This window comes from Canis aureus, chromosome 10 (assembly GCF_053574225.1).
Source record: "Canis aureus isolate CA01 chromosome 10, VMU_Caureus_v.1.0, whole genome shotgun sequence".
Classification (NCBI taxonomy): Eukaryota; Metazoa; Chordata; class Mammalia; order Carnivora; family Canidae; genus Canis; species Canis aureus.
Window position 1 is genome coordinate 57150025 of NC_135620.1, and position 25850 is coordinate 57175874.

General features: G+C 46.9%; 1 protein-coding gene across 1 annotated transcript; it reads left to right on the plus strand.

The window, feature by feature from the left end:
• The first annotated feature begins 215 nt into the window (after positions 1-215).
• NANS (N-acetylneuraminate synthase) lies at positions 216-24798 on the plus strand. Its single transcript, XM_077912661.1, has 6 exons — positions 216-433; positions 5644-5859; positions 18263-18362; positions 19601-19755; positions 22621-22887; positions 24568-24798. The coding sequence occupies exons 1-6, from the start codon at positions 302-304 to the stop codon at positions 24775-24777; spliced, it is 1080 nt and encodes a 359-aa protein (XP_077768787.1). The 5' UTR covers positions 216-301; the 3' UTR covers positions 24778-24798.
• The last annotated feature ends 1052 nt before the right edge of the window (positions 24799-25850 follow it).

A 25850-nucleotide genomic window follows, 5' to 3' on the forward strand; every position in this document is an offset into this window, starting at 1 on the left:
GGCTGGAGCGCGGAGGCCGCGAGCACCACCGCCCCGGCAGCCCGGCCGGGAGCCCGCTGCCCCGCTCAGGAGCACCCGGCGGCCGTCCTCGTCCCGCCGCCCCGCCCATCTCGCGCAGGCTCCGCCCCCTGCCCCGATTGGCTGGCGGGAGCGACTTGGGGCCCGCGGATTGGCTGCGCGGCCGCGGGCTGACGTGGCGGCGCTGACGCGGCGGGGCCGCTGTGTGGTCCCCGCTGGGCTGCGGACCGGACTCGAGGCGGGCGGTGCGGCGCCGGAGCGCGAGGCGAGCCGAGCCGCCGCGATGCCGCTGGAGCTGGAGCTGTGTCCCGGGCGCTGGGTGGGCGGGCAGCACCCGTGCTTCATCATTGCCGAGATCGGCCAGAACCACCAGGGCGACCTGGAAGTGGCCAAGCGCATGATCCGCACGGCTAAGGTGAGGGCAGAGCCCGGGGCGGAAAAGGCGCCGGCAGGAACCGGGACCGGGGGCGGGGGCGGGGCCTGGAGCCGGGGGCGGGGCCGGAGACTGCAGGCGGGGGCGGGGCCTGGAGCCGGGGGCGGGGCCGGAGACTGCAGGCGGGGGCGGGGCCCGGAGCCGGGGCGGGGGCGGGGCCTGGAGCCGGGGGCGGGGCCCGGAGACAGCAGGCGGGGGCGGGGACCCGGGACCCCGCGTGCGGCCTGGCGTCCCGCTCGCCGTGTCCGTTCTTAAATCTTTGCGGTCCTGCTCACCTCTCCCCACCCTCCTCACCTGTCTGCATCCCTGCAGTTGCCTCCTGACCCGTCCTTTGCCCCCTTCGGGTGGCAGAAGGATCTTCCTAGAGCACAGGTTTGATGAGGTCGTACCCCTGCCTCAGTGGCTCCCCACGGCCCGCGGGTGGAGCCAGAACCCCTCACCGTAGGCTTCAGGACCTCAGTGACCTGGTTCCTTCCTGCCTGCTCATTGTTTCGTCTCCGACATCTTTCAGCGACCTTGAATTACTTCCAGCAAGTTCCGGAAGTTCCCGAAGTTGCTGTGATCTCCTCTCACTTGCCTTTCCTTGTGTTTGGAAAAGGAAATGGTGAAACCGTCCGGGCTCTGGATTCAAATTCAGACGCCACCACTTACCAGCCGTGTGAACACGGACTAGTTACTTAACCTCTCTGTGAGCCTCCGTTTCATCGTTTGAAAATCGGCTTGATAATAGTACTTAATAGAGTTTGTAAGAATCTAACGGGATGATTTATGTAAGGCTCTTAGCACAGTATTTGGCACAGAGGACTCAATAAATGTTAGCTATTAGCGATAGATTTATAAATATTCATTGCTCCCTCTTGGCAATTTTTTTTTTTTAGATTTTTAATTTTTTTTTTATTTTTGAATTTATTTATTCATGAGAGACAGAGAGGCAGAAGGAGAAGCAGGCTCCCCACAGGGAACCTGATGCGGGCCTGGATCCCAGGACCCTGGGATCAGGACCTGAGCGGAAGGCAGAAAGAAGCCCAACCTGAGGCACCCAGGAACCCCGGCAAATTTCCATTCTGTCCAGGTCTACTTGGATGCTTTTTTCCAACCCTTTCCCTCAAGGCTGGGCCCCTGTCATTGCTCCCATCATATTGCATTGTCACTGTCCAAGTTCCTTGCTCTCTCTGTTCAACTGTGAAACCCTTGAATGGGGGACTATCGTGTTTTTATTGTGACCTTAGTCCCCAGCATGAGGTCTGTGCTGTGATTTCTGGGTTTAAGGATGGCTCACTCCCATATTTTTCCCCCCTCCCTTCAGTCAGAGGTGTTCACCTAATGTCGTTAATTGTGATTAGGTATTTATCTTGCTCTTCGTTCAGGACTAACTCTGCTTTTATGGAAGCCAACTGAATGCTAAGTGCTTACTCTATCAGATACTGGGCTAAATGCTTTAAATGCACCATCTCATTTCATTATTATAATACAATGTGGTAGATGCTATTGTTTTCACCTTATTTTTTTTAAGATTTTATTTATTTATTAGAGAGAGAAAGAGAGTGCATGCACAAGCAGGGGCTAGAGGGAGAAGCAGGGTCTCTGCTCAGCGGGGAGCCTGATGTGGGGCTCTATCCCAGGACCCCAGGATCATGACCTGAGCTGAAGGCAGATGCTTAACCGACTGAGCCACCCAGGTGCCCCTATTGGTTTCATTTTAAACCCTCTGAGAAGTGACTTGCCCAAGGGCACACAGCTAGAAAATACTGGACTGCAGAGGTTTGTTCCTAACCGGAGAGCATAAGCCTTTGTGTGGTAACATTATTTTCTAGAGGGGTAGTTCCTGCTCTTAATTTATGTTCCCTATAAATTCAGAGGTGAGAACTCTGAATTCTGAGATTGTAAAAATCCCCAGAGACATTGAAGCCACAGAAACAAAGTTTTTTTCCTTCTCTTTTCATTGTGGAGGTTAGTTCTGGGGTGAGGGAAGGAAAATGCAGAGGTTGAGGCTGTGGTACAATGGAAAGAGCACTGGACTGGTGTGAAGATAACTATTTACTAGCTGAATAATTTTGGGCAGGTGCTCTTTCCTCCCTAGGCTTCAGTTTCACTTATTTTATAATGTATGTGTGTGTTTTTTTAAAGGTTTTATTTATTTATTCATGAGAGACTCACAGAGAGAGAGAGGCAGAGACACAGGCAGAGGGAGAAGCAGGCTCCCTGAGGGAAACCTGATTGGGGACTGGATCCCAGGACCCGGGGATCCCGACCTTAGCCAAAGGCGGATGCTCAACCGCTGAGCCACCTAGGCGTCCTGTGTTTTTTTTTTTTTTTAAGATTTATTTATCCATTCATGAGAGACACAGACTGAGAAAGAGAGAGAGGCAGAGACATAGGCAGAGGGAGAAACAGGCTCCTCACAGGGACTGATGTGGGACTCTATCCTGGATCCCAGGATCACGACCTGAGCTGAAGGCAGGTGCCCAACCGCTGAGCCACCCAGGCGTCCCTGTGTTTTTGTTTTTAAACTTAAAGTAGTGGAATATCTTGAAATCCTTGTATTTTAGGATTTTTTTTTTTTAGTCTTTGTTGCCAAATAGTCACATTCCCATGTTTAATTACCCAGAGTTGCTCATACAATAAATGAATCTATTTGCAATATTTAAAGTTGAGTTCAGTTATTTTTATTTTCCTACAACAAAATATACCATCATAATTATATAATATATATGAACTGTAAACATAATTAGAGATTTACTAATTGAATATACTTTTAACTTCCAAATATTGCTGCAAAGTGATCATCACACCTTGGCCCATCACACCTTAGATCCTGGGGTTTTGCTGCTTGTTTTTTTGTGGGTGTTTTTTTTGTTGTTGTTGTTGTTGTTTTCTTTTTGCCAGGAGAGAATCAATAAAAACTTGAACAAAGAAACCATCAGCATTATAGTAAAACAGGGACAGTGATTGTGTTTTCTGAACCTGGAGTTTACCATAGAATGAAATAGATTAATAAGTAATTCAGTTTGGGGTGCTTGGTTGGCACAGTCCATTAAGTGACTGGCCCTTGGTTCTAGATTTCAGCCCACGCCCCTCCCCTCCCCACTGCCACCAGTTGGGGTCGGCTCCAGGCTCAGCTGGGAGTCTGCTTGGGATTCTCTGTCCCTTTCTTTCTGCCCCTTTTGTGAATGTTCTCTCTAAAATAAATAATTTTAAAAAAAGAGAGAGGAAAAATAAATAAAAAATAAAAAGAGGGATCCTGGTGGCTCAGTTGGTTGAGTGTCTGTTTTTGGCTCAAGTCATGATCCCAGGGCCCTGCATCTCATCAGGTTCCCTGCTCAGCCGGGTAGAGGTGGGGAGGAGTGTCTACTTCTGCTTCTCCTTCTGCCTGCCCCCTCTACTCCTGCTCTGTCTCTTGCTTTTTCTCAAATAAAAATAAATAAAATCTTTTTTAATAAAAGAAAGAAATCACTGAGTCTTAGGAAGGAAGTGGAGGAAAAAGAAAGAACCTGCTCTTCTCCCCAGACAACTGCTGTCATGTGGAATGTAGTAGAATTTTTATCTGACCTCTTGTCTCTAATAGTTTCTGCTACTTCACATCTATCTTCTTTCTGTAAATGAAAGGTTTGCCCAGAGAAGACGCTCTTTCACTTTTTGAAGGTAAGTTCACTCCTTGAGTTAGAGCTGAGAAGCCAGGGGGAAGCAATGCTCTGTGAACCTCTCCCCCCTTAGTTTGCTGGTGGCCTGGCGTAGCTGGGTTCCAGGTGGCAGTCATGGGCCAGGAGACACATGTTCTGCAGCCTTAGCAAAGCGATCTGTCCAGCTCTGCCAGAGACTCACTGTGCGGCTTTGCTCAGGTTTCTCTGGGATGGGGGATCTTCCTCTAGACAATGAGAACTCTGTTGCCCAAGGTCACTTTCATTTCTCATGTTTTTTGAACCTTCCTGACCATGCCATCTTGTGGTCTTTCCAGGAGTGGGAACAGCACTGCTAGCACAGATATTTCTGGAAGTGAGGTTTTTAGCAATGTGAATAACTCTGTCTATAGAAATGTCAGTGAGCTAGAGACTTTAGAGGATTTTCCTTAATCTTTCTATTGAATGGTTTTTGTTTTGTTTTGTTTTTAAAGATTTTATTTATTTATTCATGAGAGACACAGAGAGAAGCAGAGGCACAGGAGGAGGGAGAAGCAGGCTCCATGGCGGGAGCCTGACGTGGGACTCGATCCCGGGACTCCAGGATCGTGCCCTGGACCAAGGGCAGGTGCTAAACCACTGAGCCACCCAGGGATCCCCCCTCCTTGAATGGTTTTTAAAAGCAGTTGAGGGGCACCTGGTTGAGGGGCACACTGAGGTGGCTCAGTTGCCTAAGCATCTGCCTTTGGCTCAGGGTGCTGGAATCAAGCCCCCACATCGGGCTCCTTGCTCAGTGGGGAGCCTGCTTCTCCTTCTCCTACTGTTCGCCCTGCTTGTGCTCTTTGTCAAATAAATAAATAAAATCTTTTTCATTTTTTATTTATTTATTTTTTTAAAATCTTTTTTAAAAAGCAGTTTTGAGAGATTGGGGGTTGATTGGCAATAGAATTATAGATTTTATACTTGAACAAGCTTTTATGTTATAGCTTCTGTTCAATAAGGCCTAGGCTTTTCTAAGTCTTGTTTGTTTACTTTTTGTCCCAGAACCTCTTGTTCAAACAAGATGCCATGCAGAAAAGCACAAGTGCAAAACAGCAAAAGCAGAGTTGTTTCCTGCCCCGTGAGGGGCTCCTCAGAACAGCTGCAGGTCCTGGAGCTAGCCCAGGGCAGCTGTGTATGGAGATGGAGATGCTGAGTCCTGAGAGCGGGAGTGACTTATCCAAGAGTGAGGGTCAGGTCCTGACTGCCTCTCAACTCTGGCCCAGTGCTCGATTTGCTGTCCTCTGCTGAGTTATCCAACTTAAAATCTTCCTTAACTGTTTAATTATTTTTAATATAAAACAGAGTGGGGAAAAAAGTGCCCATTTTTTGGTTCCTTTTGCATTTTAAGGGGGGAAAATAGGGGAGAGCCCCATCCCCAGCCTTTTCTTCCTTTGAGACTTTCTTGCTTCTCCTGTTCCTCTTTGCCTGTCATTAGTTGGCCTTATTTTTAAAGATACAGATGTCAGAGCATTTACTCCTACATTTACCTTTTCTCTGAGAATCCACGACAGGTGTGTTGTATGTTTGTTGCAGGAGTGTGGGGCCGATTGTGCCAAGTTCCAGAAGAGCGAGCTGGAGTACAAGTTTAATCGGAAAGCCTTGGAGAGGCCCTATACGTCCAAGCATTCCTGGGGCAAGACGTACGGGGAGCACAAGCGCCACCTGGAGTTCAGCCACGAGCAGTACAGGGAGCTGCAGAGATACGCTCAGGAGGTTGGCATCTTCTTCACGGCCTCGGGCATGGATGAGGTGAGTCCTCATAGGGCTGCTGTCATTTGCTACAGGTGCCTGGTGGCTTTTGGCCCAGAGTCAGCTCCAGCATTTGCTCACTTGAGACTTTTCTTGTGCTTTGTGGACCTAGAGTTCCGTGTCACATTAACTGCATCAGTGCCTAACTAAATGGGAGGCCATGGGGAGCAGAGGCCCGGTGAGATTTGGTGGGAGGAGTACCAGAAGTTTCCTTACAAGTTGTTTTTGGGAGGAGGGGGGCAGCCACACTAACATCCCTGAGTCCCCTAAGCTTGTGGGAGACCCCAACCAGACCAGTTTTCTCCCAGCAGAAAGTGGCCTGGACTAAGAATCAGGAAACTTCCCTTCTGATAGGGATCTGCCCCTGCTGAGTGGCCGTGGCAGATTTGGGTGGGTGGGGGGCATCAGTAGTTGTCCTGAGTGGCTCACAGAATGGTCATGCTGACATCCGGGGAGGGTTCCTGCCAGTGCCAGGGACCCAAGAGGGTCCCATCTGCTCTGTGACCTGACTCTTTGAGATTCCCTCATGAACTCTTTTTCAAATGTCAAAATTTTAATTGTAAAAATAATAAATATCATAGGAAGTTTAGAAACAGGAAAAACTGACCCATGCTCCCTGTCTGGTGGCTCTTTTTACAGATTTCCTCCTGAAGTTTTTTATGTGCATGTTTTATTGCCTGGTTGCAACATTTGGGAATATTTAGTTGTGTGTGTGCTTTTCCCATTTAACATTATACCACAAGCTTTTATCCATATCTGGGCTTTTTTTCCAGCTTTATTGAGATATAATTGACATCTCAGTCCCCACGTCTTGTGCTTAAAGTTATTTTTTTTTAACTTTTATTACTATCTTTTGAGAGAGCACACACATGTGAGCACATGGGCTTGAGTGAGCGGCGGGGCAGAGGGTGAGGAGAGAGAGAATCCAAAGCAGGCTTCACCCTCAGCTCAGTGCAGAGCCCATTGTGGGGCTCCATCTCACGACCCTGAGATCATGACCTAAGCTGAAACCAAGAGTCTGTCGCCCAACTGACTGAGCCACCCAGGTACCCCATGCTTAAAGCTTTTGATAGCAATGTAATATTTCTTTTTAAAAATTATTTATTTATTTATTTATTTATTTATTTATTTATTGCGGCGGGCCGGGGCGGGGGGGTGGATGCACAGTTGGGGCGGGGGTAAAGGGAGAGAGAAACTTAAGCAGACTCCATGTTGAGCACAGAGCCTGATGTGGGGCTTAATCTCACTACCCAAGATTGCGACCAGAACCGAAACCCAAAAGTCAGATGCTTACCGACTGCACTACCTGGGAGCCCCAGCAATGTAATACTTTTTTAAAGGATTTATAACATACCTAACCATTTCTCTAGTTTTGGACATGCAAGTTACTCTCAGTTTTCTGTGCTTATTAATAATACTGAGATGAACATAATTTTTCTGTATTTTATGTTCTTTCCATAGGATAGCTTTGCAGAAATAGATGATTAGATAAAACCTACAAGCGTTATTATGGCTCTTGAAACAATTGGAATGCTTGTATTCGATTAGACTATTTGAAGCAATTCCGGTTCATTTTTGTAGGCCTCCCTGACCGTTTGTGTCACTGTTCCAATCCCAAAATATGTCTGTAAATTGAGTTGAAAAGAAACATAAGTCTAGCCTAGGCTGTTGTAGTTTTAATGGGGTAGGGAGGCAGAGAACCTAGGCATGTTTGGGAGACAAGTCCAGGCCTCCGTTCTCTAGCATAGATTCATCCCTTAATTTGCAGCTTTCGTAAGCATGACATTCTTTGGATCCAGTTGTACACTTGATGATCATAATTTCCTACTTTTGAATGATATGTTCTGGCTTACAAAGCATGTTCACTTACAGTAAATGTCTTATCCTTACTCTGCACCACTCGGCAGCTGAAGAAATAGAGGCTCAGAGGGGCCAGGAAGGTTGTACAAAGTCATATAGCTAGGAGAAGGGTCTCGAAGGCAGATCTGATGCCTGGTGCTGTGTGCTTTCTTCAATCCTTCAACTCTGCCTGGGCATCAGGCCAGATGTGTGTGTGGCTTCAAGGAGCTCAGCAGGGCCTTTGGGCTTCCCCCCTGTTCTTCACCACCTTGATGTCAGTGGCTGGAGAGTCTCTGCGCCCGAGAGCTGCTCTGGGGACCAGGAGATGGATTTTTTTAAGGAAAGTGTTCCTTGAGGAGTTCCGGGGCTTTTTCCTGATCCCAGCTCAAGTAGCATATCCTTGGGAAATTCTTCATATTCCCCTGCTTGGTTCAGGTGCCTCCTCTTGTGTTCTCCTGATGCTCGGTACTTGTCTGATTGGGTGTGAACTATACCATCTCCCTACCAGACTGCTAGCCCCGCAGCATCCCTAGTTCCTGGCATGCAGTAGGTGATTGGGAGGTATTTGTTGAAGGAATAAATGAGTGAGCCAAACCAAAGAGAGGGTTAGTGGTTTTTATCAGATCCTTAAAGGATCTGTTAATCACAAAAGCTTAAACAGGAAAGAACATGTGCTTTAGGATCTGAAAGACTTAGGTGTTGTTTTTGGCCCTACCATTAATTAATATTTCTTGAGTATTTATGAGGTACCAAGTTTTATGCTGAGTATTTTAAACATATCAACTCATTTGCTCCTCTTAACAACCTCTTCAAATAGGACAGTTATCCCCATTTCACAGGGAAGGTGTCAGTAGTCACTAACCTCTGGGTCTGTTTCCTCATAGGTAAAGGGCAAGGCATTATTAAAATACCTAACATGCAGGCTTGTCTTCTGGAGCAGGTGAGACCATATACGTAAAGCACACGTCTCAAGGCTGGGCACTGTGTGTTCACTGTGAACCTGGATCCTGGCATTTAGTCCATCCTGATCTTAGTACATGCCAGTACACGCTAAGTCAGTGCCTGGTGAAAGGAAAGTCACACCTAGAAAGTGACATTTGTTTTGGTGATGTGCTTGGTTACTTCATGTGCTATGAGTTCACAGCATCTTGGGATTGCTCTTTGGCAGTCCTCTGGAACTCAGGCACTCAGAGACAGCCAAGCCCTCATCCTCAGAGGGCAGGTTTGGGTTCAGGAAACTACTGATCCTTCTTGTGCCCAAACGTGAAACTTTTGGTCTGATTGACGTAGTAACAAGTCAGTAATGAGACAGGGCCTGCAAAGCTCTAGGGAGAATTTCCAAAGCTTATGGCAATATTCTGGATCATCCCTAGTGTTGCCTTTGGAATAAGCCTACAGTCTTTCCCAGAGTAAGGACTTTGAGAAACACTCTCATTTGGAGGACTAAGTCCTGAACCTGTTAAAAATAATTAGTCTTGGGACGCCTGGGTAGCTCAGTCAGTTCGGCATCTGACTCTTGATTTTGGCTCAGGTCATGATCTCAGGGTACTGAGATTGAGCCCCATGTAGGGCTCCACACTCACTGGGGAGTCTGCTTAAGATTCTCTCCCTCTGGGATCCCTGGGTGGCGCAGCGGTTTAGCGCCTGCCTTTGGCCCAGGGCGCGATCCTGGAGACCCAGGATCGAGTCCCACGTCGGGCTCCTGGTGCATGGAGCCTGCTTCTCCCTCTGCCTGTGTCTCTGCCTCTCTTTCTCTCACTGTGTGCCTATCATAAGTAAATAAAAATTAAAAAAAAAAAAAAAGATTCTCTCCCTCTCCTTCTGCCCCTCCCTAGCTTGTAGGCGCATGCACTTGTGCACACTCTCTCTCAAATAAATAAGAGAGAAAACAGAGTGAGTGAGAGAGAGGGCAAGTGGAAGAGAGGGACAGGAGGAGAGGGAGAAGCAGGCTCCCTAGTGAGCAGGGAACCCGATGTGAGGCTCGATCCCAGGACCCTGGGATCATGACTTGAGCTGAAGGCTTAACCAGCAGAGACACCCAGGCACCCCAATAAATAAATCTTTAAAAAATAAAATAATAAAAATAATTAGCCTCGGTGGTGTAGTCATTCCCCTGTCCTCTACCACGTAGTTGTTTCCCTAGGACAGTTTTTCTAAAACCTGACGAAAGAAAGGGGAAGTAGAAGAAAGTCACATGGGAGTTCCCTTGCAGTGACACCAGAAAGCAACAATAACAAATGAGAGTACTGGGAGGAGTGTGGCGGTGGTTCTCAAAGTGGGGTCCGGGAACCCCTGGGGGAATCAGAAGACCTTTCAAAAGGTCCACCAGGTCCAAACTGGTTTCATAGTGATACTCCGAGGTGATTTGCCTTTTTTTTTTTTTTTACTGGCATTCTCTCCCAAGTGTATAGTGGAGTTTTCTAGAGGCTGCGTGGCATCATTCTCCCAGCATTGGCTAAGGAAAGGTGTGCTGTGTGCTCTTGTGTTTTAGTAACACTCTTCTCACAGACCACACGATTCAGCAGTTAAAGTTAACAATTCAGTTGTTTTTAGTATATTCAGAGTTGTGGTGGCCATGACCACAGTCGACTTCAGTGCATTTTTATCATGTATCCATTCCTAGTCATTTATTTCTCAATCCCCTCTGTCCTCCCAGCCCTAGGCCACCACTTATCTTTCTGGCTCTGTAAATTTGGGCTTTTCTGTCACTTATTTGCTTTTCTGCAAAAAGTTTACCTCACAAGCATATGTCTCTAAACATGATAGTGTTGTGTGCTGTTGAACTTCATCGAAACACGATCATGATGCATACAGTCCTTTGGATTCTCTCAACATTCTGTCTGTGAGATGCACCTGTGACTGCTGGGATAACCAGAGTGAGACAGTATGTGGTTCTGTGTGACTGGCCCCTTTCACGTAGTAATGCGTTCAAGGTTCATCTGTGTTGTGCTTGTGTCAGAGCCTTTCTCCGCAGCACTTCTCTCTGTGTTATTGCTGAGTAATAGGCAACATTATGGATATGCTACATTTTTTTTTACCCACGTATCAGTTGATGGACATTTGGATTGTTTCTGCTTTTTGGCCATTAGGAATAATGCTTCCATGAACATTCTTGTACAGGTTTTGTTTAGACGTGTTTTTATTCTCTTGGGAGAGATATGGTAACTCTCTGTTTCACTTTTGGCAATTGCCAGACCGTTTTCCAGAGTGGCCGCAGCAGTTTACAATCCTCCCAGCAGTGTGGGAGCGTTCCGGTTTCTCCACAGCCTCACCAACATTTGTTGCCATCTGACTTTCTGATTCTAGATATCCTAGCAAGTGTGACATGGCATCTCATTGTGGTCTTGATTCTCATTTCCCTGCTGTTTAGCGTCTTTGCATGTGCTTCTTGGCCATTTGTATACCTTCCTCAGAAGAATGTCAGATCCTTTGCCAATTTTTAGTTGGGTTATTTGTCTTTATATATTCTAGATATGAGTCCTTAGATACATGAAATCCCATTCTCTGGGTTGTCTTTTCACATTTTGGCAGTATCCTTGGAAGCACAAACATCTTTAATTTTGATGACCTCCAATTCATGTTTTTTCTTATGTGCTTGTCTGTTAAAAAATTTCTCAGTTTTAAGGGTGCCTGGGCAGTTCAGTCAGTTAAGTGTCTGACTTGGTTTTGGTTCATGTCGTTTCTCAGGGTTGTGAGATTGAGCCCTGCCCTGGGCTCCATGCTCAGTGCTGAGTCTGCTTGAGATTCCCTCTCCCTCTCTCTCTGCCTCTCCAGCTAGTGCCTTCTCTCTAAAATAAATAAATAACGTCTTAAAAAAATTCTGTTTTAAACTACAATGTAGTATTTCCACAGAGCTATCAGTCTGGCTAAAACAAAAAGTAACAATAACACCAACTAGTGGCAAGGACACAGAACAAATGAATTGTTCATACACTGCTGGTGGGAATGTAGAATGGTATAATCACTTGGCAAAATAATACGGCGCTCTCCTTTTTCTGAACACAACCTTATTTTAATACAATTCGCATGTGGTATCCTATCACAGTTCACTCAGAGTATACTGGTAGTTCCTTATAAACTGGACACATACAAAAATTTTGGCACCTATGTGCCAAACCAATGTTACCTGAACTTATTGGGGTAATCATTTCGCAATGTATATGCATATCAAATCATGGTGTACACCCATTGTTATGTGTCAGTTATAGCTCAATAAAAAAATAACTACTTATTACATACCTAAAAAAAAACAGCAGCACAAACTAGAGATGTGCTCATCATGTAGCCCGCCAGGTGTCTGTCATTTGGTAATTTATCCCCAAAGAAATGAAAACTTAGAGTTCACAGAAAAACCTGTACACGCATGTCTGTAACAACTTTATTTGTAATAGCCCGCAAACTAGAACGACCCAGATAGTTCTCTGGCAGGTGAATGGTTCCAGCCATAAAAAGGAATGAAGTGCTGATACATGCTGCAGCTTGGATGGATCTCCAGGGTATTGCGTTGAGTAAAAAATCCAGTCTCGGAGGGTTGCATACTATACCATTTAGTTTCTTATTTTTTTTAAAGATTTATTTATTTATTTATTCATAGAGACACAGAGAGAGAGAGAGAGAGAGAGAGGGGCAGAGACATAGGCAGAGGGAGAAGCAGGCTCCGTGCAGGGAGCCTGACGTGGGACTCGATCCCGGGTCTCCAGGGTCACGCCCCGGGCTGCAGGTGGCGCCAAACCGCTGTGCCACCAGGGCTGCCCTACCATTTAGTTTCTATAGCAATCTTGAAATGATAAAATTACAGTGATAGAGAGCAGATGAATGGTTGTCAGTGGTTAGGGAAGGGAAGGGAGGCAAGTGGACGTGGCTATAGAAGCCTTGGAGCGGACATCTGAGTGGCTCAGCGGTTGAGTGTCTGCCTTTGGCTCAGGGCATGATCCTGGAGTTGCGGGATCCAGTCCCACATCGGGCCTCCTGCATGGAGCCTGCTTCTCCGTCTGCCTGTGTCTCTGCCTCTCTCTTTCTGTGTCTCTCATGAATAAGTAAATAAAATCTTTAAAAGAAAAAAAGCCTTGGAGTGATGGCACAGTTCTGTATTGTCAGCTTGGTAGTCAGTCATGATTCTGTGCGTATGGTACAACTGCATAGAATTGGATACACACACACACACACAAGTGCATCCGTGTAAGAATGGTGACATCTGAATAAGACCAGCAGACTCTGTCAACATCCCTTACCCAGTTGTGATTTTATGCTCTAGTTTTGCAAGGTGTCACCATAGTAGAGGGAACTGGGTGCTGGGTGCATAGGCTCTCTGTGTGTTATTTCTTACAGCTTCATGTCAAGCTATAATTATCTCAAAATTAAAACTTTAAAGTTAAAAACACTCCAAATTCCTTAGTTTTACTTTTAATTCGATAAATAAGAGTAGATGGAGATAGAACCTACATAAGCAAAAACCCTGTAGAGTCCATAGTCATTTGTAAGAGCATAAAGAGCCAAACCTTTGGGGCCCCAGGCCGAATGGTGCATACCCAGGCTGTATGGTCACCTGTTTAAGATTTGAGTTTGAAGGTGCTGCTGCTGTCATCCGTGGGGAACCCCTGTGGAAGTGGTTCAACCTCTTTGTGCTTCTGTTTGTTCAGCTGCAAAGCAGGGTTAGTACCTGAACCCATCTTGCAGGGTTGTTGTGAGGATTACCCATGATTGTTGACACACAGCGTAGCACACAGCCAGCTTGGAGCAAACGTCAGCTTACCGTTAAGGAGGGCAACCAGACGGAGTGTCAGGACATTGGCCTTCTTGCCTTGGCTCTGCTGTAAGTTTATCTCAGCTTGGTGGCTCCCTGCCCTCTCTGGGCCTCAGTTCCCTTTTGTGTGTGAACAGGCTGCCGTCCAGAGGCTCTCCCCACTCTGATGCAGAGCCAAAGAAGATCTCACCAAGGCCACTCGCACCTGGGATGAGGGCTTTCCTCCTCGGTCCACGTTGCCAGGCACCCGGATGTGGACTCTGAAGGAGGGAGAGCACCTCTGTGCATCTGTGAGGCTTGCTTTGGAAAAGTCACTTGTGTAGGTCGTTTACCCCCAAGTGGCCTTGAGGTAGAAGCAGGAGCAGCTGGGAGAGGAGAAGAGCCTGGGTGTTGGTGGTCAGGGTCTGCCTCTTGGCCTCACCCTTTGGTTCCTTTCCCTCCACTCCCCAGGAAGCCCTTCTGTTGGCATGTGCGACACATGCTCTGCAGCCACACTCTCTGAGTTCGGGTTCTGGTGCTGATTCTTTGTGGGTTCAGGCTCATCATTGAAACCCTATTTGAGCCACAAGTGTCCCATCTGTAAAAACAGAATAGGGGCACCTGGGTGGCTCAGCAGTTGAGCGTCTGCCTTTGGTTCAGGTCGTGATCCTGGGGCCCTGGGATCAAGTCCTACATCGAGCTCCCCACAGAAGCCTGCTTCTCCCTCTGCTTATGTCTCTGCCTTTCTCTCTGTGTGTCTCATGAATAAAAAAATAAAATCTTAAAAAGGAACCAAGATAATAAAGATGCCCACCCCACATGGCTGTGGTGAGAGGTCAGATGTGAGGGCTGCACAAAATCTGCATCCACCGAATGATAGCTGTTCTGTTATTTAGGACCCTTTGGAGCTGTTTTGCCTCATATTGTCTGGACAGGGAGGCTTCTCTGTCCTAGGATTGCCATTTGTTCCCAAGTATCTTCCTGGCTGACCTGGGCAGAGGCAGTGAGGGGAAATGCATTCTTAAGAGTCTTTCTAAGAGTTAATTTGCTGGCCAGGTCCCTTTCCTGAACCAGCATGTCCTGTCTGCCTGGCTGTTGGAAGTGGGTTGGTCCCTTGTTCTGTGTTTACCTGGCAGGTGGCTCCGAGTATTTACCACCCTGACTTCCTTGTGGAAGGTAGCCATTTATCGAGTGCCTCCTCTCTCCACTCTGTGTGCTGTCCCAGGGTGTTCTTCGTATGCTGAGGAAAGGTTACAGTGTGGTGGAATTGTATCAAGACTGAGAGAACTACCAGGGCACCTGGTCAATGCTGCAGAGAGGTGCATGGAACAGGGCTGAAATGAGCAGAGTTCCTTAGGACTAAATGGAGAGTTCTATGGAGAAAGCAAATGAAGGCCATGACCGTCGGGGGGGCCCCTGAAAGACATGCTGCCCTCGCACACCAGTGCCCTGTCCTATCAGAGCTGCCCTGTGGGATGCCCTCTTTCCATTTTCCACAGGACCTCAACAGTCTGAGGATGGGGAAGGGGCTCTAGAAAAATCCCAGTTCCTCTTCTTGCTTTTGTCACCCCTCAGATCAGTGGGTCATGACATGGAAAGGGAGTTCTGTGGCGACACATTGTCGAGTCTCATTTATTGATAATTAAGTACTACCAATTAATTATTAGTAATAAAGCCTGTCTCCCCCGCTCCCCTCTAATATACAAGGATTCTGAGTTGAATAAGTTTGGGAAACACTGGGATTAAAAAAAGCTAGACGAGTGTCTTTATTGGGGACCATCTAAGAGGGAGCAGTGCAGCATTTCACTGAAACCAGGTTGCTGGTGGGCCCCTTTCCTGCACCTGTCAGCCCGTGGATGCGCAGGGAAGGCCCTGTCGGTAGGGCTTCTTTTAGACAGATGGAGAAAGCCTTCGTGCTGGGGTGGGAGGGAGGGAGAATTGTGAGGCTGCCTGGCTGCACGGTACCCTGACGTGGAAAAGGGTTGGACAGCGGGGTGAGCAGGCCTAGGGGAAGCCCGAGAGCCTGTGGAGAACGAGGTGGGGGGGCAGTGGCGCTGACTGCACCTAAGGGGCCCTGGGCACGGCTGTACGGCTGTACCGTCTGGGGTCTGTCTGCACCATCTCTGCAGTTGCCACCCTGTGCAGGTTACTCCAAAGTGGAGTGTTCGGAACGCCACTAGGTGGGGCTGCGTCTCCAGGAGGACTGCCACAGCCCATTTTCCAGCCCTCCCAGGTGAGCTTCTGTGGAGTGTTTCTCCTGCGTTTGGCCCCTCCGTGCTCCTGCTCACCCTGTGCCTCTCCTCTTTGTGCCCTTGGGGATTTGTCATCTGATAAGCCCTTCTCGCAGAAGTTGAACACTGTTTTTGTTTTTTTTTTTTTTAATTTGTTTTTACTGAAGTTCAATTTGCCAACATATAGTATAACACCCAGTGCTCATCCCATCAAGTGCCCCCCTCAGTGCCCATGACCCAGTCACCCCATCCCCCCGCCCACCTCCCCTTCCACTACCCCGTGTTCGTTTCCCAGAATTAGGAGTCTCTCATGGTTTATCTCCCTCTCTCATTTTTCCCACTCAGTTCCCCTCCTTTCCCTTATAGTCCCTTTCACTATTTCTCATATTCCCCTTATAAATGAAACCATATGATGATTGTCCTTCTCCTATTGATTTATTCACTCAGCATAATACCCTCCAGGTCCATCCACATTGAAGCAAATGGTATTTGTCCTTTCTGATGGCTGGGTAATATTCTCTTGCATATATAGACCCCATCTTCATTATCCATTCATCTGTCGAAGGGCATCGTGGCTCCTTCCACAGTTTGCTATTGTGGACATTGCTGCTGTGAACATTGGGGTGCAGGTGTCCCGGCACTTCACTACATCTGTATCTTTGGGGTAAATACCCAGTAGTGCAATTGCTGGGTCGTGGGGTAGCTCTATTTTTAACTTCTTGAGGAATCTCCACACAGTTTTCCAGAGTTGACGTTGTGAGAGAAGGAAACTTAGCATAGGGTTTCCCTTTTACAGTAGAAAACACTCTCTCCATCTGCCAGATAGAGAAAAGTAGGAGAGGTCGACTTTGTTCAGTAAACCCATTAGAAGGAGTGTTTTTCACTTCCATCATAGAGCTGGTGAGACACACATAAACAGGAAGGGTGAGAGAGAACAACACGGAGGGGACAAGAGAGGCGAGGGGGAAAGCCAGCAGAGGGCAGACGGCAGGAACCGCAGCGAAGCTAGCTTAGCAGGCTTGGGTGTAGGGGGCACTCAGGCCACGCTGCACCGTGTCTCTTGGACCCAGGGCATTGTGAACTGCCTGTGAACTGTTCACTGGCTGGTTACCCACTGAGTCTGGCTCCCCGGCAGCTCTCACCTTCATGATATTAGGGGATTTACACACGAGGAAAGTTAGTCTCTGCGTGTGGCCAATGATTGAAGGAGCTTATCACCTGCAGGCAGGATGGAAGGAAGCTGAGGCAACGGTGGGTTGATTTGAAGAGCCTGCTGGCAGAATGACCTTCTCACACTGTTCCTAGCCACCCCTGTGCCCTCTGGGTTTTCAGGCATGATGGCCTAATGCCTTAAAAAATAGGATTCACAGAACAGCAGTGGCTATATTACCAGGAACTTAATAGAAACACAGACCCACGGGTCCCTCCTTAACCCAGCAGAATCAGAATTTGCATTTCATTTGAGCAAGATCCCCAGGAGATTGAGGTACATTTATTAAAGTGTGAGAAGCAGTGACCCAGCCAATCAGGCCTTCCAAACCTACTTATTTTTTTTTTTAAGATTTTATTTATTTATTCATGAGAGACACAGAGAGAGGTAAAGACATAGGCAGTAGGAGAAGCAGGCTCCCTCAGGGGAGTCCGATGCAGGACTTGATTCCGGGACCCTGGGATCATGACCTGAGCTGAAGGCAGATGCTCAACCACTGAGCTACCCAGGCATCCCCCAAACCTACTTCTGAAACCCAGGCAGCATTTTACAACAGATCAAACTTAGATATTTGGAAACATTCTGAGACCTTGATTCTCCCCACTTCTGATTTCCAACTCCAATTTTTAAAAATAGTAATAAGAGGTAGTTTGGGGGAGTTTTATAATTTGATAACAAGCTGAGATTTTACTCTTAAAACTTGCAACCTGCTGATTCTGTTAGCATTTGTTGACATTTGCCAATTTCCTGATCCTGAGTCTTATTAACGAATCCTGGTGGGGGCGAAGGATGGTGAAGGGCCCTCGACAGATAACCTTAAGCAGTGATGTGTCCAAAAAAAAAAGTGATGGAAGTTTGTTTTTCCTGTGGGCAGTGTTGGTTTAGGGGCTGAGAGGGTTTGGATTTGATGGGCCCTGCCACCTGTGGATCACCGTGTCAGGGCTGAGCCATAAAATGCTCCATTTTTTCCACTTGGGGCAAGGTTTGAAAGGGCCTCTCTTCCTGGCTGTTTGGTTTTAGATAAAGGGTAAGGCCTTTGAGGGACATTCACTTTCTCACCACCTGGATTTCTGGATCAAGATTAGGTCATAACCCTTTTGCGTTTGGACCCTGGGCACCTGAAAAAGGAAGGGTCTGGCCTGGGGTCCGATTCTTTTGCAGAGTTCATGGCCAGTACAGGCCAGCATGCAGTGTTTGTTGGACAAACAGATGGGTGGCTATGAATGAACGTTGGAATTTGAATGAAATGACTGATAACACACCTTTGCTTTCAGGTTGTTGTGAGAGGCCCTCTTGCTGGGCAAGAGGAGGGATTTTCTGTTTGTCTGTGGCTCCTCGCCTGACTTGAGGACAGTGATTTTGAACAGTGGTGAAAAAGAGCTCCTTCTTTGATTTTTATAGATGGCAGTTGAGTTTCTGCATGAGCTGAATGTTCCGTTTTTCAAAGTTGGATCTGGGGACACTAATAATTTTCCTTATCTGGAAAAGACAGCCAAAAAAGGTAAGTGTTTAACTTTTGCCCTAAAATGAGGAGGTTCCAAATCTTTTCATTTTTGCTCCTGTAGTAGAGCCCACTAAAGGAGTCTCCTTGAAGGCATTAGAAACCTCTATTCAATTAACATATACTCCTACTTTTCTGTGTGCTGTCTTGAAAGGAAAGAAGTTAAGGATAAGCCCATTTTTATAAGAACTTTAAAAATGAAAAATTATTTTATTTTTATTTATATGAAATTGAGGATATGGCAGTGTATACGGAATTTCTTAGAGGAAGTTCAGACTTTGAGAAATAGTCTGTATGTCTATCATAACATCTAACCTCTGCACGTTATGGTCTGTAAAGGGGTTTTGCAACATGAATCGTCTCATTTGATCCTCATAACAACCCTGGGACTGAAGCAGGTTATATGATTATGATGCTTTGTACTTTTTTTTTAGTAATAAATTTATTTTTTATTGGTGTTCAATTTGCCAACATACAGAATAACACCCAGTGCTCATCCCGTCAAATGCCCCCCTCAGTGCCCGTCACCCATTCACCCCCACCCCCTGCCCTCCTCCCCTTCCACCACCCCTAGTTCGTTTCCCAGAGTTAGGAGTCGTTATGTTCTGTCTCCCTTTCTGATATTTCCTACCCATTTCTTCTCCCTTCCCTTCTATTCCCTTTCACTATTATTTATATTTCCTCAAATGAATGAGAACATATAATGTTTGTCCTTCTCCGATTGACTCATTTCACTCAGCATAATACCCTCCAGTCCCATCCACGTTGAAGCAAATGGTGGGTATTTGTCATTTCTAATGGCTGAGGAATATGATGCTTTATACTTATTTCGCAGGTGAGGCATGTGGGGACCACACAGCGGGGAGATGGCAGCTCTGGGCCTCACACGTACTCATGCCGTTGAGTTGGGGGGGCAGTGCTCGCCTTACCCTGCTGTGCAGCCTCTTAATCCACTGAGGTGCTCATGTTTCTCTGAGGGGTGTGGAGTTCCTCTGCCCCCTGAATTCAGTTCGCTTTGCTAGACAATAATATTGGGGGCGAGGGGAGTCTACATTTCCTCAGCGGCGAGGGCAGGAGTCCACCACGCTCCCCTCTCCCCCCGCCAGTGGCTGGCACAGTGTTTGCGAGCTGTCTTTGGAGTTCATATGAATGATGAGACCAGCAGCTGGGGTATGCGTGAGGGAGAGTCAGAACCCAGAAAGGGAAAGTGATGACGGTGTTGGTGTTGGGTCACTCAGGCCGCCCAATGGTGATCTCCAGCGGAATGCAGTCGATGGACACCATGAAGCAAGTCTATCAGATTGTGAAGCCTCTCAACCCCAACTTCTGCTTCCTCCAGTGCACCAGTGCATACCCGCTCCTCCCTGAGGACGTCAACCTGCGCGTCATCACGGTGAGCAGGCCGTGGTCTGATGAGGCCATAGCCAAATGGCATCTCTTGGGCCATTTACTGTGGGAAAGATGGGGCCTTTCTTATAGCCAAAATTCTCACCTGTCTTGACATGCTTCATGTCATTTGAACATCCATTGGCAATCTTGCTGTTAGAGAATCAAATTAGAACCAACTGTGCAGTTAAGGAAGCAGGTACATTCTAAAGAGGGTGATTATAAATTAAATGTTCTTAAAACCAATCTCAATTTTTCCCACTCTGAAATTCAAGGTGCGAGCTCTCATAATTGTCTATATATACATTTTTTATGCTATATGTATTGATCATCAGGGGTCCCTCCTCTGTGAATTCCTTAATTATATCCTTTCTTAGTATGTTGGGTTTTTTTTTGTGTGTATGTGATAAAATATAAGATTTACCATTTTAACCATTTAGATGTGTAGTTCAGTGGTATTAGGAACATTCACATTAAACCACCACCATTCATCTCTGGAACCTTTCCATCTTCCCAAACTGATACTCTATGGCCATTAAACACTGACTCCCCATTTCCTTCTCCCACAGCCCCTGACAGGCACCATTCTGCTTCTGTCTCTAGGAATTTGACTACCCTAGAGACCTCTGAGTGGAATCATACACTATGTGTCCTTGGTATCTGTCTTCTCTCACTTACACACTGTGTGCAAGGCTTCTCCGTGTTGTAGCACATGCCAGCATTTCATTCCTTGTTAAGGCTGAATAATACTCCATTGTGTGTATATAGCACATGTTGTTTATCCATCCCTCCATTGATGGACTTTTAGGATGTTTCCACCTTTTGGCTATTGTGAAGAATGCTGGTAGGAACACTGGTGTACAAACATCTGTTGGGCTTTCGTCATACTGAGTTGTAGGAGACCTTCTTGAAACTTCTGGCTTTTCCTGATCTGTGCTATTTGCTGGCTCTGTTATTTTCTGCCTGTAATTCTGAGCCTCGGTGAGGCTCAAACTGGTCACAGTAACGGTCTTGAGGGAGCTTTCTCTCTCCCAGGGTTTTGTCTACTCCACCTCAGTCATTTTACAGATGGCGAAATCCAGTCCCAGAGGGAAAATGACTTACCTGCGTGAGATCTCACAGCACCTTGGTGGCAAAGCTGGATCTAGAATCTTTTGTCTCTTGTTGTCTCAGGCCACCTCCACCCCTCTCTCCTTGTAGCACCTGAAGCTTAACTTAATTAGAAACATGTATATGTAATTATCATACAAAACCACTATAGTTATATAGTGGAATTCTAAATAGACACAGACACATAATCCCAGTATTGCAATTAACAAGTTTCCTTTTATATTTTCCTTTTGGTAGTACAGTATTTTGACATTCTTGGGTTTTTTTTTCCACGATAGTGTAAGCTTTTAGATATGTTGCTATACATTCTTCATATTTAAAAAAAATGAGCCTTTTTGAAAACTGACACTGCTACCTTTTTTTTTTTTTTTTTAAGATTTTATTTATTTATTCATGAGAGACAGAGAGAGAGAGGCAGAGATATAGGCAGAGAGAGAAGCAGGCTCCTCACAGAGAGCCCCATGCAGGACTCGATCCCTGGACCAGGATCATGTCCTGAGCCAAAGGCAGATGCTCAACCACTGAGCCACTCAGTCGTCCCTACTGCTACCTTTTTACCTAAATTTCTATCTCTCCCAGGTGATAGATTTTTCTCCATTTCTCACTCATCTCTAAATTATATCATTCAAAAATTTTAAATGTGATTTTTAAACTCAAATAGCTCTGAGATATATAAACATTCTCTGTAATCTCATCCCACAGAGATTACTATCATCAACAATTTGCCTTACGTGACTCCAGATTATTTTCCTTGGTTTTCTTTCTCTGTGGATACAACCCCCCTTACCCTTCCATTTTTATCCAGGGTGCCGTAATATCCTCTCCTGATACTGGAGGACAGTGAGGGTTGGTCGCCTACCCAACCCCCGCATCTTGGGCCCAGCTCACTCATATTCCAGCCGTTTGACCCTGCAGCCTCTATTCCCTTGTCCATTATATGCCCTCTAATCTGGTTTTTGGGGCCTTTGCCACTCAGCTGTCCTAATCTTATATTAAACCCCATCGGACAGCTTGAGTGGCTCAGCAGTTTAGCGCCGCCTTCAGCCCGGGGTATGATCCTGGAGTCCCAGGATCGAGTCCCATGTCAGGCTCCCTGCATAAAGCCTGCTTCTCCATCTGCCTGTGTCTCTGTCGCTCTCTCTCTCTCTCTCTCATTAATTAATAAATAAAATCTTAAAAAAAAAAAAACCCATCTGGGTCTTTCTACTACACTTAAGCTTTCTGGTCTGCCTCAATGACAGGACTCGCTTGACGAATGTCTGCTGTTGCATTCAGTGAATTATAGATCACAAATTAGTTAATTATTTAGCATTTCCACCAAAGGATTGTTTCGAGATTGGGCTGTATATATTATTGATGACGATATTTGTGCATACAGCACACTTGCTTTCAGCAGCTCAGGCTAATTAAATGTGGCAGATGTTTTTTGACTGAGTTTAGGTATTTAGTTATAGTTCTCTTGTTACTCCAGGTGGTTTGTGCCGTGTGAAGCATTCTTAGAGTGCATTCTTGCTGAGAGTAGCCATTATTTTTGGAGCATTCCAGTGTGCTGAGTGCTTTTCACGCATTTGGAGCAGCCCTGGACAGGTACCAATATCATGTCAGGAGTTAGAAGCTCAGAGAGCTTCAGTGTCTTGCCTGTAGTTGCACAAATAGTAAGTGGCTAAACTGGGACTCCAGCCTAGATCTGCCTGACTCTTCACTGTGTGCATAAAATGCTACAATATTTAACCGCCCCCCCCCCTTTTTTTTTTTTTTGAAGGAATATCAGAAGCTCTTTCCTGACATTCCCATAGGGTATTCTGGGCATGAAACAGGCATAGCGATATCTGTGGCCGCAGTGGCTCTGGGTGCCAAGGTGCTGGAGCGTCACATAACTTTGGACAAGACGTGGAAGGGGAGTGATCACTCAGCCTCGCTGGAGCCCGGAGAGCTGGCTGAGCTGGTGCGGTCCGTGCGCCTCGTGGAAAGGGCCATGGGCTCCCCGACCAAGCAGTTGCTGCCTTGTGAGATGGCCTGCAACGAGAAGGTGGGTTCTCCACAACCCTGCTGGGCTCCACTGTCTTGGGAGTGACCATACTTGCCAGGAGAGTTGGTATTCATCTTGCCTGAGCCCAGGCTGACCCACAGAGTCTGGGGTCATATTAGCAGCAGGAGGAGCATGTCACTTAAGGGAGCATCAGTAGTTTCAGCAGTCTCCTAGAATCGTGTTGCAGTTTTCCTCCAAGCCTCTGAAGCCTTTGAGGCTCTAGACTCTAGGAGCTGTCAGGGGGGCAGGGTTGCCTTGTGAGACACTTGGGTGGTGAAGTCCTACTCCTTTGGAGTAGGTGAGCCTTGAGAGACAATTGGGCAGAAGGGTTCCATGAGGCCAGCAGGAGAAGGAGGCATCCGTAAGCAGAGGTGGCCCTGGATAGGCGGGGCGGTGGCTTGTCACTGATGGAGGATGATACGGATCTTCCCCGGGGAGCAGTGTGGCTGTACAGCACTGACCATCAGACAGATGGGATGGTGGGGCCAAGGAATACTGCCTGGCTTGCTGACCATCTAGGCTTCTTGGAGACCGTGGCCTAAACCTCTTGGCCTCTGGTCACAGAGCCAGGCGTCCTGGGGCTGCCGACAGTGCAGGCACTCCTATTCTGCTGTGGCCGTCTGGGTGGAGGCAAAGACCAAACAGCAGGCATGTATGAGGAATGTGGTCATCTTTTATTCTGGTAGGTCTTGATTGCTTCCCTCAAATTAAAGGTGCCTATGTACCAGGAAATGAAAATAATAGTAAAAGGCAACAAACTGCCTGGCAAAGGAGAAGGGGAGAGAACTGCACCAGAAGGGCAGAAGGAGAATTGAGCCCTTAATTTGGTTTTGAGTCTCTCAGCTCCCTGGGCAAACAGTGTTATACAGCAGGATGATGCGTCATCTGATGACATCCGCTGCTGACCTTTTGTCCTGGCACGCAGCTTTAGAATTGATTCTTTGGCCCTTACACGGAGGATATCGAGTGATACAGTGATTTGTTCATCAGCATTTATGGACAAGACCTAGAAAGTCTGGTCATGAGCTTCCGGTACCCTTTATTCCCCTCACCTGCCTGTCTGCCCCTTTGTAGATGGTCCCCTTTCCTGTCCTCTGAGTAGCAGCATACTCAGGCTTGTGACCCCCCCCCATATCCTTATTTTATTGAGCAGGGTGGCCCTAAGTTTTGTGTCCTCTAAGAGCATTGGGCCAGAACTCAGGATCCCCATTCCTTGCAACTTGGGCCAAGTTATCTGCCCTCTGTGGACCTGTTTCCCATGTTCAAAGTGAGATATTGAACTGGATGATAAAAGTAATCATAATTTTTATTTATTGGGAGCATTCCGGGTAGATTGCAGACATTATTATTGCTAATCCTTACAGTTGTCTGACAAAGCTGAAGGCACTGTTATTTCCCATTTTGCAGAGAAACTCCACCATGGCTTGTACCCACCTAAAGGGGATTTGGACCTGGCTCTGGCTGTAGAACCTGAGCTCTTTCCTGTGTAGTTTATCCAAAGGCCCCTCCTCTGAGCCTCTGAGTACACCCCACACCCCACACTTTTCTAGGCCCCGAGGGTTCAAGAGGGTCACTACTCCCCGGGTATCCTGTGAAAACTGGTCAGGGACCTTAGGTATAAAACAACACGTGCCAGTTAATTTCTATGAGGCCGGCACTGAGTCTTAATTTTATCCGCAGCTGGGCAAGTCCGTGGTGGCCAAAGTGAGGATTCCAGAAGGCACTGTTCTAACATTGGACATGCTCACCGTGAAGGTGGGTGAGCCCAAAGGCTACCCTCCTGAAGACATCTTTGGTCTAGTGGGCAAGAAGGTCCTGGTCACTGTTGAAGAAGACGACACCATCTTGGAAGAATCGGTAGAAAATCATGGCAAAAAAATCAAGTCTTAAAATAAAGTGCCATTCTCTGAATTGCCTGCTGGTACTGTCGGGTGAGGTGGGACACGAGTGCTGGTCTTTAGAAACCTGGCTTTCATCCACTCATCCTCCCGAGACACACATTTTTGGTCTAGGCACTGTCACACCCGTAGGAGGGATACAAACGAAGAGCAAACATGCCAGTCTCTGCTTCAGGTTGGCTGGCCCAGAAGGGGTGGTTTGCTCAAAAGCAAATCATTGTTGTCCATTTGCTGTGTTGGGTACACAGGTGTGTGTGTGTGTGTGTGTGTGTGTGTGTGTGTGTGAGCTGGCTGTATAAGGTACTCTTCTTTAAGCCTTAATTCATCCTGCCCATAAAGCCAGTCCACATGACCCGAAATGTCGCTTCCCTCCAGGCCTCCAGCTGTCTCTTCTCCATTGCCCTGATTCCCTCCCCGCCCTGGAACTGTGTCCCCAGTGAGCTGCATAGCGGTCACTGGGCGTCAAAGAAGAGGTCAGGCGTCTTGCAGGCTGAAACTTGCTGAAAATCTGCATATCTCTATGAGTGAAGAGAGGGAAAGGACATTCATTCCTTCTTTCAACAATATAGAGGTCTTGCTGTGTGCCAGGCTCTGCTGTAGGTACGGGGATAGAGCAGTGAACAGCCCACATTTCTTCTTCACGGAACTTCCACTCAGATGGGGATAGGGGCACAGCAAACCATAAGCATAGTAAGTAAATCACAGTAAGTTAGCAGGTGATATGTCAATGGTGGGGAGGTGGGGGTGGGTGGGAAATAGGGCTGTGTAAGGGACGTGGGGAGTGTGGGCTCAGCGTTTTGTAGCTTGTGGTGGTAATGCTGCAATCAGCCCTTCCCTATGCATCATGAAATTACAAACCTAGCTAACAAGATCCTTAGTGTTCTACTTTGTTGAACAGCAGCATGAACAAACCTTTCACAGCGAGTCCATATCAGACTCCCCTTTGTTCTTTTGAACCGATACTGAGATAAACGATTCTTTTCAAATGTATTGCCAGATTCCTAATCTTTGTTCATATTTATCCAACCTTGTTCACTATCACTCTTTGTTTCAAAGTGTATACTT